Source organism: Lycium barbarum, chromosome 1 (assembly GCF_019175385.1).
Source record: "Lycium barbarum isolate Lr01 chromosome 1, ASM1917538v2, whole genome shotgun sequence".
Classification (NCBI taxonomy): domain Eukaryota; kingdom Viridiplantae; phylum Streptophyta; class Magnoliopsida; order Solanales; family Solanaceae; genus Lycium; species Lycium barbarum.
The window spans coordinates 141240820-141256746 of NC_083337.1; the positions used below are offsets into that span (position 1 = coordinate 141240820).

Sequence of the window (15927 nt, forward strand, 5' to 3'; positions counted from 1 at the left end):
TGAGAATCCTCTTTTGATTGTTGTATACGTTGAAACCCTTGTTTGGTGATTGATCTTTGTTGAACTTATTTTCTAACTAAAGATGATATTTGAACAAGGTCATGTGTGTCTAGGGTCAAGCCCACATCGAACCTTATACGAGTTATATTATAGTGATGAACGTGTTTTGCCCCATTATTGGACGATTGAACTTATTTTTTAAAGATTGAAGCTTTAAATGTGTTTTTGCCTTTGAATGAGTTTTCTTGAACTTAAATTGCATAAGTGATTTGAATAAGGTTTCTAAATTGATTATGATTTGAAATAACTCTATTGTGAGGAGATGACTTGCGAAGTTAATTCGGCTATAAGCCATGATTGATGATTCAGTGAATATATCATGATTTGTATTTGTTTGTGTTTGGACCTACATGGGCAAGTTGTGCTAGTACAGAGGACAATTAGCCATTATAGATCCTAAATTATCGCGTTTAAGCATTGATGTGTCAGTCCAGAGGATGATTGACCTCCTAGGCGTGTAGCCCGGTGTATCTACTGATGCGTTAGTTCAGAGGACGATTAGCCTATATGCGATAATAGCCCCGGTGTATCGAATGATTGTTCGCCTATGAGTAAGCATGTGTTGATCTTTTGGTTGTCTGTGAGTAGTTGTGGTGATCTTGAGTTCGAAAGGGAGGGCCTTAATATGATGAACGGTATAATAAGTTGAAATTGATATATTCCTGTATCTTGGCTTTTACTGGTAGTTTTAATAAGTTTACTGGCTTACACTATCTCTGGAGTTCGAACTATTTTCATTGATATTGTTTTACTGATTTTACTATATTATTTTGACATGTTAACTATTTCCCATTAGACACTCACTGAGTACCCAGTACTCAGGCATACCATTGTTGTTTTTGATATTATGTTAGGTAACGAAGAAGAGCAGGTTCGTGATACGCGTACGGAGTAGGAGAACTTGTTGCTTTCCAGACTTATTGGAGAGCTCACATGCCTATTCGTGGGACACCCCTCTATCTTAGTTTATTGCTTTTAGTTTTTAGGTTGCGTCCCGAGGTTAGTCCATTCATTTATTTATCTTAGAAGCTCCATAGATAGTTGTCAGAATTGTGGGTATATTGTTGAAGTCTCATATGACTTGTTAGGGTGTTTGCCACATTTTATGACATCTTATTTCTGTTACACTTCCGCCAATTTTTATAAGTATGAGTATGCTTTCCGTTAGCCATAAATGACTTTTTTAAATAAATGTCGAAAGATTACCAAAAGAGATTAGATGTTTATTGATTTTATAAGGTGCTTCCGATGTTGTTCATAGAATCAAATGCTTGTTACGTCCAAGGTGAGTTTTGGGGCGTGACATAACAGTTCTAAAATTGTTTTACATCTTTCGGCAACTTCACCTACATCATGAACACCTACATCATGAAAATCATAGTCATTTGTACCTTCTTTATACCCTTTGTTCTTCGTCGTAGTTTCTAGAATCCTCTCGAAACCAGGCCCCATGCCGAGTCATTCCTTTTCACTACAGTCGTACGCTGAATTTTCCCTTTTTTTTTTCTTCAAAATGTAGTCATGTGTTGTTTTCGGTTGGGCTACAATTGATTTTATGATTGCTAATCGGAGGTCTAATTCTTTTGTTACAACTGTTGATGTGATTTGTTTGTCGCTTTTAAGGATGTTTGTACATACTTGCTCATTGGAGGTCATTTTGCAAGCTTGCGTTAAGAAATAGTTTTTAGCGTTGACGGTCTGTGAGGAGAAAAAATAGGGGACTGATGAAATAAAGGTAACGAGAATCAAGATTTTGTGCAAAGAAGCCATTTTGAAAAGCTAAAAAGGCTTCTTTAGCTTTTATTTATTATTTATCAACAATCCCAATTGATACCGATGTGTATAATTAAGGAATGTGGTATATTTTACGTGACTACGTAATGAGCGCTTGAAACATGCTCTAAATATTTTCTAAAATTTGAGCCGAATGTATCTAATAAAACAGTTTATCATATGTTCAGGTGCTTCATTGGAATAGACCATAATTCGAATGTCTAACTAAAATTTATTGACAAATTTAATGAGTTGTCAATGTTTTCAGCCTAAAAAATATAAGTCTAACTTTTTGCTTCACAAGCGGCATATTAGAGGCATGTTATTCTTTCTCCTCATCCTCCTTTTTCTTCTTTGTTTTTGTTTTTGTTTTCGTCAATGTTGATTCTTCTAAACGTAGACTTGAGATCATGTTGATGATCCCTGACTAGCAAAAGAACATCAGTGACATATAAGTAACTTACGTGGTTTATTCCAAAGTCGGGGCATTTTTTATATAAAAGTTTGGGGGATCGTCAAGAGTTATGACAAGGTAATTCATTCCCATCCATCAATGCCGATGACCCGTTAGGACTTGTGAATAATTTGTTGATCTGTTGTTACTTGTGGCAAGGCAAATTTTTGTCCATCCATTCAAACTTTCGACGATCTACCAGGACTTATGCGCAAGTATTGACCCACAGGCTCCAAGTTCTCGCATGCAACCAATTTTTGTTAAAAAGAATTTAAAGGGGTCAAAACTTAAATAGAAGCGCGAAATGGTTATACTTCTGCAAATCTCGAGAAAAATAACAAAAATGGTATGTTAGGGGGTAGGTTCAAAGTCGTTCCTCAAATATACTATTGAGCAGTTTTGACCCTTTAAAATTGCTAAAAGTGAGCACTTTCCATATTTGTCGGCAAATCTTCCTATTTACCGTATATCCAACTTTGCATGTATAGAAGTCAAAATTAAAATGGGTCGAGTCTTCAAACATAGCTTTAGGCCCAATGCTTAAAACCCAATCCATCAAACATCAACATAACATGGGCAATTCGCAGAATTGGCCTTCTTTTGAGGTGGTCTTTAAATTTTGTCCCTCATATTTGTGGTCTTTAAATTTTGCCCTTCGGCTAAAACTCATGGGTTCGGGGTTCGAACCCCCACTCAGTCAAAAATTTAAAAAAAATTCGCAAGACAGAGTTTGAATTTCGCTATGCCCCCTCTGGCAGACTTTGTCTTGAGGCATATACTTTTTTTTTTTTTTACTTTTCAAGAGTTTGAATTTCGCTATGCCCCCTCCGGCAGACTTTGCCTTGAGGCATATATTTTTATTTATTTTTTTACTTTTCAAGTTAAACTTTTAGTTATGCCTTAACTAAAAGTGTGCCTATAAGACATAACTAAAAGTTTGCATTATAAGGCAAAATCTATGCCTTAAGGAAAAGTTCTTGCTTTATGGGGCATACTTTTGGTTATGACTTAACTAAAAGTCTGCCTCATACGGCATAACTAAACTATGCCTTAAGGAAAAGTTCTTCCTTATGGGGCATAACTAAAAGTTTGCCCCATAAAGCATAAGTATGCCGGAGCCGGCATAACTTTAGTTATTCCTTAAGGAATGTATGCCGGATCGGCATACACTCCCCCCAACCCTGCCTTGCGATTTTTATTTTATGCCTGAGCGGGGGTTCGAACCCAGAACATTAGATATTCGCCCACCTTTCCAAGCGAAGGGCAAAACTTAAAGACCATAATATGAGGATAAAATTTAAAGACTACAAATATGAGGAACAAAATTTAGAGATCACCCCAAAATAAGGCCAATCCGCGCAAAAAATGACATAACATAGCTTTAGGCCCAATGCTTAAAACCCAATCCATCAAACATCAACATAACATGTAAAGACAGTATTTTCCCAAGAGCTTCTCTGCTTCACAATCTTGGTAAGACGAGTTCCTCCATAACCAAAAAGCTTCCATTTTTACACACACACACACACAAAAAAAAAATAAAAAAATGAAGCTCTCACTGAAACTCCAAGAACAACCTCAATCCCTAAACAACCACCAAAAACAACCACAAAGCAACCCACTTCTCATCCGTGCCAAAATCCCTATTTCCATTTTTAACCTTCCTTTCCTTTCTTGTTTTTCCACCACCACTCACCACCCTTCGGATCTCTCTCTTTCACTTGCCACCTGTTTCCCTTCTGGTCCCACACTTAAACTAGCTTACTCCACTAACCCCACCACCCCACCCAACCCCACCACCCCTACTGCCCTTCCTTTAACCCTTACCCTCAAATCTGGAATTGGTGTTTTTGGTTCTACCAAGAACTCACCTTTAGTCATTTCTGCTAACTTTAACTTTTCACCTGTTCAACCTTATCAAAATCCCACTTTTACCCTTCTTTTTAAACCCCAGTTGGGTTCTTTTTCGCTTCGAAAAAGCACTACTTCTGACCTGAATTGTGGTTCTAGTGGTGTTGATAAGCAGAATGGTGATGGGAATTCATTAGGGTTTGTTCCTTTAGAAAGGCCAATGAGTTTTAAGGACTTTTCAATGGAGGATTATGCTAAAGATTCAGTCTTTAAAGGGATCGCTGTAATGGCGAAAACGGAGATGCCTTTAACGAAAAGGGTTATGATGGATTGTCGTTGGGGTGTGAATTTCCCTAAAGATTTGGGGAATAGGATGCCTTTTTTGAATGTTAATAAGATTGGGATTAAGAGAGTTGATGAAGTTAAGGAGGTGAAGGAGAAGAAAGATGATAGTTTAGGCGATACTGAGTTGTTGAAAGGTATGTGTTTTTGGATGAAAAAGGAGTTGGAAATGCTGCAAAGAGAGAATAGAGAGATGAAACATAGGTTGGATGAAATGAATATGGGGAATGTTGCTAGGAAGAATGTTAATGAGGGGGAGTTTTTAGGTGGGCAAGTGGCTGAGAATTCGGGTGGATTTGAGCAGTGGAGGAATAAGAAGAATAGTGGGGGAGAGAATGGGAAGAAAGAAGTGAAGAAGAACACTGCTTCCAATGGGAATCGAGCTAGTGATGTTGAGAGTGAGTTGCAGAAAGCTATTAAGGCTGCTTCTTCGACATGAGGTTCGAACTGTCTGCTAATTAGCTCGAGTATATATAGTTAATGATTAGTACTTTATTTCTTAGTATGCGATGTATATATGAATGAGCTTGCTGTAACGTAAAGTGTGATACCTACGATGAAGAATTTATAGTTTTGCTTCTCCAGACTATAGAGAAGGCTTCAGGTCCTCCCTCGCTAGCATTTTAATGTTTGGCTTGTCTTTATTCCCTTATCTAATTGGGGAAATTATTGCACTAGTATTTGGAATTGTTTATAGATTTTAATTGCTTTGCAAATGGAACTTGCTCTTTGTTGTATAGTTCTATTTGAAGTATTTTACTAGAGTATTAGAAAATGTTGAACTTCATTTTCTTTTAGTCCCTGTTGGAAAACAATCTGACATATTTATAATTTGTGTTTTCTTACCTTGCATTTAAGTAATTTCTTTACGTGGCAGATTACATCTCTTTTCTCATTTCGGAATGAATACAGATGACTAGTATCTGTTTCTTTGCTCATTCAGTTTATCAGTTTACACAAAGCTTTTCATCATGCATTGGTTTCTATCACCAAAAAATAATACCTAGCCATTATAATAGCAAGTATATTTTGATGAGATTATAATAGCAAGTATATTAGGAGTTAGATTTGGGCTTGTACTATGTTTATGCAAGAAAGATACTTCATAATAGGTAGAGGAAATGGTCTTTCTGCCATTCTCCATTCCCCTTATGTCTTCTGTTATTATTTCCTAAAGGAGGACTTGTCACTTTCACTTTGGGTTTGACTCAAAAGATTAAGATCCTGGATGAAAGTTTTCTCCTTACAAGAGGGATGCTAGTTAGTGGCAATCGCTTGGACTGCTGCAAGAACACACTCTCTCAATTGCAGCGCCACATTGTTCATTTTCTGAAGACCGACTTGCTACCAGCTTCCATCTTTTATTCCGTTTCGAGTTTCCCCTTTCGGTGCTCTGTGAATGAGGGTGCTAAACTCCATCTGAACTCCCAAGTAACCACGGTCAACTATTCCGAGCAACCTTTGGCTACTTACATCTCCACCTTACTGAACAACCAATCTCCACTATGCAAGCCCCTCCCTCTTGTTGGCCACCAAACAGATGGTGGCACCAAATTCCTCTCTCAAACTACGGTCATGTTTCATATGTTGGCGTATATGTGGATCAATGATGGGAGTTTGGATGTGTAAAGATTGCAAGAATGATCTTCCAAGACTATCCAAGTTACCAGTTTCTGTATACTTCATTTTCTCGTGAGATTCCTTATTCGACAAGCCCATTAAACTTACTTGGAGCTTTTGGAGCCTTTACCTTGCCTAGCTTTAGGAATGACAGCTGCATATTTGCTTGGATACAAGTACTGCAATTATTGTTGCTGCAATACTGTTTTGTGGAAGGATTTCAACTTTATGTGCTACCTAGAGATGCTTCTCTGTTATTAGATGCTGCTGGGGTTGTATTTATGTTAAAGACTGCATAACGCACTTCCATGAGGCGTCCTAGCCACGCTGTGTACCTGGCAATGCTTCATAACCCCTGGTCTCTTCAATCCTTCTCCTTTTTGTTTCAGACCCAAGTTCTCATTCCCCGTGTCTATGTGGGGCTGAGTTATCTGTCGGTTGTTGTGGCTATAGAAAATGTTATTCATCTTGTCACTTGGAAAGGTTGGTAGAAGAAGGGTTCACCACTGTTATGAAGCATGAAGTTTGTAACTTCACAGTTTGGAAATTTCATCATTGAAGGTCGCTAAAGTTAGAGATGGTTGCCAGGTGATAAGTTATACAAGATGGTTGTTAGTTGGTCTCCTTGACATGGCTTTGCAACAGGGACAATCCATGTATAGGTTTTCTGTGCCAAACAACATTGCTAGAAATCCCTTCCCAAACATGTCCACGACACTCCGTTCATCGGAAAGATTCCTGTATTCGTCCTGCTACTGTATTATATGCCATGATTGCCCCTATACTAGAACTAAAAGGACTTGGTAAGATCTGGATTGCATCTCACTAGTACTCACTCTACCTGCCTTACTTAAGTGCGTAGTTCAAATCTCATCTAGTGCTTTAAACTCTTCTAACATGTTCCTTTTCCCCTATTGACAAGCTGACTCCTTCCTCTTCTCCGAAAAGCTCTCAAGAAAAAAGATGATGTAGATAGATATATGAATGCCTTAATGCAACATATTGTTACTCCTATAAAATAATAAGTCAGATACCAAGAAGATGACTAAATCGACTGAGGCATAAGACATGATAATTTAAAGTTCTTGTATTTGAATTGATTACCAACATCCAGGATGAGTTTTTATGCTATGCTCCTATCTTGTGAACAGGTTTATTGGGCACTTTTGAGATGTAGTAAGTTGTGCAGTAGATTAAACGAGGTGTATGTAAGTTGATCTAGTCACTAGCATCTTAAAAATTAAAACGGAAAGTAAGAAAATTTACTGGCTTGAACACCAGAGGGATTGTGCTTGTCCATTTTGTTTCTCTTAGGTGTAATGACTCTTGATTACGAATTTGGGTATTCATGGTCGAGTTTTGCTTAGAAGGAAATCAAATAAATTAAGTTAAATATATACTTGAACCAAATCAAATAGAAGTTCTTGTTTTGACGGGTGTTTCGGTATCTATATAATATTTTTGAAGACTAAAGTAAAATAAACTTGCGTGCTAAAGCTTAAAAATTTGAGTGCCCTAGTGAAACGAAGAAAAAGAAGAATAAGATTGATGTAAATGTTAATGCAAGCAGAGTGATGAAGAAGAAATTAGAAGAGAGGAAAAGGACTACAAATTAGTTGGAACAAACAAAACATAAAACACCAGGTTGTAAATAGAAAAACTAAACTATTTTAAAAGAGAAAATTAAGACAATGTACATACTTTCGCAAGAACATGAGAACGAACTCAGTCATATAAACCACACTAGGTAAGCCCCGTGCGAGCTCAGATTGAGAAGGTTGTTTGCGAGGGGAATTGATTCCAGTCACTTGCTGAACCAACTCAGCCACCATTCAGGTTATCGACATGGTTGTTGTGTCATCTAAACCGTTGCTTTAAGATGATGTCCATGTGGTGCCATGTCATCATATCCGCCATCTTATCAACGGCCACGTGCAGTTCACCTCAACATACCGTTAAGTAATGTTCTTTCCACATGGCTTTTTGGAAAAGATAACTGCACAAAATTCTATTCTAATCTAAGATAGTTCATCCGCCAATGCTTATTACTAACTATAGGCGGTGATATTCAACTTAATATCATCCATGTATTTGCCAGTGTTTTAACAATAATACGTTTATTCAAACCATTATTTGTGACCCTTGTTGTTGTGACTTGTGATTAAAACTCAAACCAAACAAAACCTTAACCGGACAAACCGATACTGAAAAGAGAAGAACCGGACTGTATGAACTTAATTAATTCGTGATGGAAATGATTTGATATGAAGTTACACATCAATTCCTTAATCATTTTCACAATCCATATTTATTGATAAGGGATTCGATTTGATGTTCTGAACTTAATCTGGGATATACATATGGACCAACAAAAGTGTTAGAAAAAAGAAATATAAAATATGATCAACTTACATACTAGACAAAATGGTAGAACACATTCTTTGGTCCAACCTTTTTAACCAAAACTATACAAATTATACTACTGTAGACTTTGTTTTTGGATGAAAAAGGAGTTAGAAATGCTGCAAAGAGAGAATAGAGAGATGAAAAATAGGTTGGATGAAATGAATATGGGGAATGTTGTTAGGAAAGGTGTTAATGAGGGAGAGTTTTTAGGTGTTCAAGTGGATAGAGCTAGTGATGTTGAGAGTGAGTTGCAGAAAGCTATTATGGCTGCTTCTTCGACATGAGGTTTGAACTGTCTGCTAATTAGCTCGAGTGTATATAATGATTAGTACTTTATTTCTTAGTATGCGATGTATATATGAATGAACTTGCTGTAACGTAAAGTGTGATACCTACGATGAAGAATTTATAGTTTTGCTTCTCCAGACTATAGAGAAGGCTTCAGGTCCTACCTCGCTAGCATTTTAATGTTTGGCTTGTCTTTATTCCCTTATCTAATTGGGGAAATTATTGCACTAGTATTTGGAATTGTTTATAGATTTTAATTGCTTTGCAAATGGAACTTGCTCTTTGTTGTATAGTTCTATTTGAAGTATTTTACTAGAGTATTAGAAAATGTTGAACTTCATTTTCTTTTAGTCCCTGTTGGAAAGCAATCTGACATATTAATAATTTGTGTTTGCTTACCTTGCATTTAAGTAATTTCTTTGCGTTTGCAGATGACATCTCTTTTCTCATTTTTTAATGAATACAGATGACTAGTATCTGTTTCTTTGCTCATTCACTTCTATGCATTGGTTTCTATCACCAAAAGTAATACCTAGCCATTATAATAGCAAGTGGATTAGGAGTTAGATTTGGGCTTGTACTATGTTTATGCAACAAAGATACTTCATAATAGGTAGAGGAAATGGTCTTTCTGCCATGCTCCATTCCCCTTATGTCTTCTGTTATTATTTCCTGAAGGAGGACTTGTCACTTTGGGTTTGACTCAAAAGATAAAGATCCTGGATGAAAATTTTCTCCTCACGAGAGGGATGCTGGTTAATGGCAATCACTTGGACAGCTGCAAGCACAAATCATTCTCTTCACCATAAATGATCCGCTTGCGCCGAAATGACCTGGACCAATGGAGAAATCCCGCTCTCTAATTGCAGCTCCACATTGTTCATTTTCTGAAGACTTACTTGCTACCAACTTCCATCTTTTATTCCGTTTCGAGTTTCTCCTTTCAGTGCTCTGTGAATGAGCGGGTGCTAAACTCCACCTGAACTCCCAAGTAACCATGGTCAGCTATTCCGAGCAACCTTTGGCTACTTACATCTCCACCCTACTGAACAACCAATCTCCGCTATGAAACACCCTCCCTCTTGTTGGCCACCAAACTGGTGGCACCAAATTCCTCTCTCAAACTATGGTCATGTTCATGTGTTGTGCGTATATGTGGCTCAATGATTGGAGTTTGGGTGTGTAAAGATTGTAAGAATGATCTTTCAAGATTATCCAGGTTACCAATTTCTGTATACCTCATTTTCTTGTGAGATTCCTTATTCGACAGATGACAGGCCCATTAAACTTACTTGCAGCTTTTGGAGCGTTTACCTTGCCTAGCTTTAGGAATGACAGCTGCATATTTGTTTGGATATAAGTACTGCAATTATTGTTGCTGCAATACTGTTTTGTGGAAGGATATCACTTTATCTGCTACCTAGAGATGCTTCTCTATTATCAGATGCTGCTGGGGTTGTATTTATGTTAGAGACTGCATAAACGCACTTCTATGAGGTGTCCTAACCACACTGTGTACCTGGCGATGCTCATAACCCCTGGTCTCTTTTTCCAATTATCGCCAGCCTCTTCAATCTTTCTCCTTTTTGTTTCTGACCCAAGTTCTTATTCCCTGTGCCGATGTACTAAGATAGTGTACATGGGGCTGAGTTATCTGTTATTTGGTGTGGCTGTAGAAAATGACTAGAAGGGCTCACCACTGTTATGAAGCATGAAGTGTATAACTTCACCTTATTGCAGTTTGGAAAATTCATCATTAAGATCGTTAAATTAGAGATGATTGCCAGGTGATAAGTTTTAGAAGTCCCTCATACACAAAGAATGTTGACATCTTGCATTTCTTGCAATATGGTTGTCCGCTGCTATCCTTAACATGACTTTGCAACAGGGACAATCCATGTATACGTATTCTGTGCCAAACAGCACTGCTGGAATTCCCTTCGCAACATGTCCACGACACTGCGTTCATCGGTAACATTCCTTTATTCGTCCTGCAACTGTATATGCCATGATTGGCCCTATACAAGAACTAAAAGGATTTAGTAAGATCTGGATTGCATCTCACTAGTTCTCACTCTACATGCTTTACTTAGGTGCGTAGTTCAAATCTCATCAAGTGCTTTAATCTCTTCTAACGTTTTCCTTTTCCCCTATTTACAAGCTTATTCCTTCCTCTTCTGCAAAAAGCTCAAAAAAATAAAATAAAAAAAATGATGTAGATAGATGTATGAATGGCTCAATGCAACATATTGTTACTCCTAAAATAATAAGTCAGATACCAAGAAGACGACTAAACCGATTGAGGCATAAGAGTGACAATTTAAAGTTCTTGTATTTTAATTGATTACCAACATCCAGGTAGGGACTTAATAGCTCAGTTGGTTGGCTACCTGAACTTTTACCTTGTTGGTGAGGGTTTGAATCCCCACGTTGTAATTCCCTTCCTCATTTTCCCTTTTGTTACCCCATATGTAATAAAAAGAAACTCATAATGCTCACTGTAGATATAACTACATTGATAATCTGGTTATTAATGGCAGGTTAGCCACGATAGAAGAATCTATTAACAATGAAATTCTGCCTTTTTTCAAATCCTTGTACAGTGAAGATCCCTCAAAGCTCCCTTGGTCTTATTCCGGACTGCCCATGCATCTCTATGGAAGATAACTTGGAACTCCAACAACCTTTTCTTGAAGTAGAGGTTCTTGCAGTCTTGAAAGAATGTGAAGGAGATAAATCGCCAGGGCCAGATGGTTTCACGATGGGTTTTTATCAAAAGTGCTGGAGTGTCATAAGAATTGATTTCCTTAATGCCTTGAATTATTTTCATGCAAAAGAACATTTCCTTAGGAGTATCAATGCTACTTTTATTACTCATTCCTAAAAAAGTGGGGGCTAAGGAAGTTCGTGATTTCAGACCTATCAATCTTGTGGGTAGCTTTTATAAGATTCTCTCCAAAGTCTTGGCAGACAGGCTAAAGAAGATTACAGGGAAACTCATCTCTCCTCACCAATTAGCATTCACTAAGGGGCGACAGATCACTGATGCAACCCTTATAGCGAATGAACGTTTACCCCCTGTTTGGATGGTGGTTTCTCGTGGTTCATTAATGTTTGGTTTTCTATGAAACCATGTTTGTTTTCATTGTTCTTTAAATTATGTGGTATGGTGTTATAAACCCGTGGTTTATTCCATGGTATTATAACCATGAAAAGTCCCCATTTTTTAAATCACGGATTTGGTGATTTTTCTGTGATTACGTATTTCATTTCTCCATTATACCCCATGCTCCACCATTCACCCCACCTCACCCCTACCCTACCACTCACCCCCACGCCATCCCTGCCTCACCCCTCACTCCACGCACCCTCACCTCACCCCTGCCCCACCTTACCACCTACCCCACCCCTAACTACCCCACTTCTCTACTACCCACCCCCACCACCCCAACCACCACCCACCACCTCTCACCACCGCCCAACCCCAACAACTCACCCCTACCCTCATCCCACACCACCAACACCATTCGCCCCTCCACCACCCCCACCTACTACCCCTTACCACCACCCAACCACACCCTTACAACCACTCACCCCCACCCTGCCACCCACCACCACCACCCCCATCCACTACCTACTTATTTTTTAAATTCCTATTTTATTCTTTACATGAGTTTTATTAATATATATAAATTAATTTCTCATTAAGAGTTAAGAGTATTTTTGTAAACTTACAAGTTATTATGCAGTACCATACAATTAAACCAAACAATACAAATGTTATTAAACCACAACAAACGATACAGTCTATCCAAACATTGTGATCATTAATACAGTACAATACAATACAACACCATACTGTACCATACCATACTGTACATTAATGAACCACAGGAAACAACCATCCAAACAGAGGGTTATACTCTAGATCTAGACAAGGTACCCCAAGCATTCTCTTCAAACTTGACATTGAGAAAGCCTTTAATCACGTGAACTGGAATTTTCTCATATCTCTTTTGGCAAATATGGGCTTTGGGCAAAAATGGATCAATTGGATCTCTTTTTGCATCTCTACTGTCAAGTTTTCCATCCTCACTAATGGTTCACCTCAAGGTTTCTCCCCTCTCATAGAGGACTCAGGCAAGAAGACTCTTTATCTCCTTTTCTTTTCATATTGGTCATGGAAGGGTTAAGCTTTATGATTAGGATTGCGGTTCTTCAACAATGGATTAGAGTTTTTTCTCCATGTGTTAGGATTTCTAATCCTTTGTGCATATCTCATAGCCTTTTTGCAGATGATACCGTCATATTATGTGATGCTGAAAGTTCTCAAATACTTTATCTGAGGGTTATTCTACTGGCTTTTGAGGCAATCTCCGATCTTCACATAAATTTTTCGAAGAGTCAACTTTTTCAAGTAAATGAAGTGCAGAATATCCAGTTTTTTGCTGATATTTTAGGATGCTCCATTGGCTCCTTTCCTACAACTTATTTAGGTCTCCCCTTAGGAGCAAAATCTACCTCGGTTTCCATCTGGGATGGGATTCTGGAAAAATGCGAAAAGAGGTTGTCCAATTGGAAAAAACAATATCTATCTTTGGGTGGAAGAGTAACCCTTATCAACAGTGTTCTAGATGTTTTACCCACATATAAAATGTCATTATTTCCCCTTTCCGTATCCGTTTCCAATAAGCTTGACAAAATTCGAAGGGATTTTTTATGGCGAGGGAACAAGGAAAAGAAGGCTTACAACCTCGTCAAATGGAATACTGTTATTCAGGATAAGGAAATGGGAGGTTTGGGCGTTAAAAATTTGAGACTTCAAAATAAAAGTTTTTTGTGCAAGTTAGAGGTGTGCAAAAACCGGTTTAACCAATAAATCAAACCAATAAAATCGCTATTGGTTTATCGATATCGGGTTGTTGGGTTAACGGTATGTAAACGGTTTTGTAAATTTTTTATTGTGTTATCGGTTCGGTTTTCGGTTTTAAGGATTTAGTTAATGGTTAAACCGATCCAATAAGCTTATATTAAAATTACATTTTTATCCCTAATTATATATTAGTGGCTTTAAATTATAATTTTTAAATACAAAAATCCTATTTCTAAATTACATACCGCAGGCATGCTTATTCTAATTATATTCTCTCGATTCTCATACGAACTAGAGCTTGCGATCCCTCTCTGCCTCTCTCCCTCACTTTTCAAACGAAACTAGGACTTGCGAGTTCTCTCAGTTTTGGATCTTTAAAGTTGCTGGGTTGGTGATGTTGCTTACTGCTTTCTTTTATATTTTATAGTTTGTCTTGCTGCTGGGGTTTTTCTTGAAGAAGTTGGTGTTGTTTATGAACAAATGAACTAAGAACTGCCCTTGTTTTATTTTGAAAGATTGCTACAGTGCATTTTATAGTTTTTGCCTTGTAATTTGTGTAGACTTTATGCATGAAGGCAGTGTATATATATTAACAAATGAAAACAAGAGAAAGTAAAAAAATTTAGCGGAGTATTTTCTAATTGGTTAAACCAAAACCAAACCGTTAAGGACCAAAAATCGATAAATCGAAAACTAATAACGAATATCTTATCGGTTTAGTTTTGGTTTAGCATATTTACAAATCGAAAACCGATAAACCGAACCGGTAATTCACTGATTCGAACCGAACCGATCGATAAGCACCCCTAGTGCAAGTGACTTTGGCGTTTCAATTCAGAAGAAGAAGAACCTCTCTGGAAATCTGTTATTTGCTCCAAATATGTTTTTTCTTCAGTGTGGACCACTAACATCCCTTCTCCACCTCTCAACTTTGGGGTCTGGAAACATATTAGAGCTTTATAGGATTTGCTAGCGGATCACTCTTCATTCAGGGTGGGTAATAGAAGGAAAATTAGTTTTTGGCATGATGCGTGGCTTGGTCATTCTCCTTTGAAGGATTTGTTCCCTTTTCAGACTAGCTTCTAGCCCTCTTTTGTCCATAGCAAATACATGGCAGAACCAAGGGTGGTTCATCCCCCTTCAGAAGGAACTTTAATGACTGGGAAGTTGAAGAATTCTCATTGCTTTTAGAGTTACTCAACACTTCTCTTCCTCTGGAATTCCAACTCTAAAGGTATCTTCTTGGTTAGAAGCTGCTATCACACTCTTATCGGTACATCTTGACAATCCCTTTGGCCTTGGAAGACTATTTGGAAAAGTAAAACGCCTCACAAAGTCAAATGTTTTGCTTGGTTGGTAGCTCATGGAAAATGTCTTACTCTTGACAACTTGCAAAAGAAAGGTAAAATACTTTGTAATTGTTGCTCCCTATGCGGAAGGGATTGGGAAGATGCGAACCACTTGTTTTCGCATTGCAGCTTCACCAGTCAGATTTGGCATTTTATTATGTGTCATGTTGGTATCAAATGGTGCATGCCTAGGAGCACGGTTGATTTTCTCCTCTCATGGCACAATCAGGATTTGCATAAAGCGTCGGGTTACATCTGGAAGTCTATCCCAGCAGTAGTTTGGTGGGTTGTATGGAAAGAGAGAAACGCTAGAGTTTTTGATAACAAAAAGGACAATGTAGTTAATCTAAGACACAAATGTATATTTTTGGTTAATCTTTGGTGCAACTTAACCTCGGTAACCGTTTTAGAGCCGGAGGCATTGGCTGAGTTTCTTAGTTCTTTACAGTCAATGTAAAGTTTATCTTTTAGATGTACTTCTATCCAGCTTTTTCTTAAAGTTGACCCTCTCTTTACTTTAATAAAATTCTTTCAGTTACCTATTAAAAAAAAAAAAGAGAATGTAATTAAAAAAATTGAAAATTTTACCAACATCCGGGGTGAGTTTTTATGCTCCACTCCTATTTTGTGAACAGGTTTATTGGGCACTTTTGAGTAGGGATGGGCATAAATACCGAAAATTGAAAAATTGAACCGAACCGAACCGAAACTTCAACAAACCGAACTAGTTTGGTTCGGTGTTTGGTGTCCACCGTAAAAAAACCGAAACCGAAATAGCCGAACTGAAGTTTGATAAAACCGAACTGAAAAACCGAACGCGCACCGAAATTTAATACATTACCCAAAAAAAATTAAAATAGTCCAGGCCCATTACATTTAAAGCAAAAAAAAACCCAATTGTCATAAGTCTT

At 37.7% G+C, this 15927-nt stretch overlaps 1 protein-coding gene across 13 annotated transcripts; it reads left to right on the forward strand.

Annotated features, from left to right (window-relative positions):
- Positions 1-3709: 3709 nt before the first annotated feature.
- Positions 3710-11937, forward strand: LOC132640635 (uncharacterized). Of its 13 annotated transcripts, none has more exons than XR_009582320.1 (4): positions 3710-4920; positions 6746-8791; positions 10683-10887; positions 11398-11937. XR_009582320.1 is itself a non-coding variant. In XM_060357330.1 (2 exons), the coding sequence occupies exon 1, from the start codon at positions 3834-3836 to the stop codon at positions 4917-4919; it is 1086 nt and encodes a 361-aa protein (XP_060213313.1). In that variant the 5' UTR covers positions 3710-3833; the 3' UTR covers position 4920; positions 11335-11937. The 13 variants fall into 13 exon arrangements, 4 of the variants coding, with proteins under 4 accessions (XP_060213313.1, XP_060213300.1, XP_060213341.1 ...); XR_009582324.1 differs by having other exon boundaries at positions 10683-10765; positions 11335-11937; XR_009582322.1 differs by having other exon boundaries at positions 10683-10765.
- The last annotated feature ends 3990 nt before the right edge of the window (positions 11938-15927 follow it).

Coding starts and splice junctions, on each gene's coding strand:
- LOC132640635 (XM_060357330.1), top strand. CDS start 3,834: ATGAAGCTCTCACTGAAACTCCAAGAACAACCTCAATCCCTAAACAAC.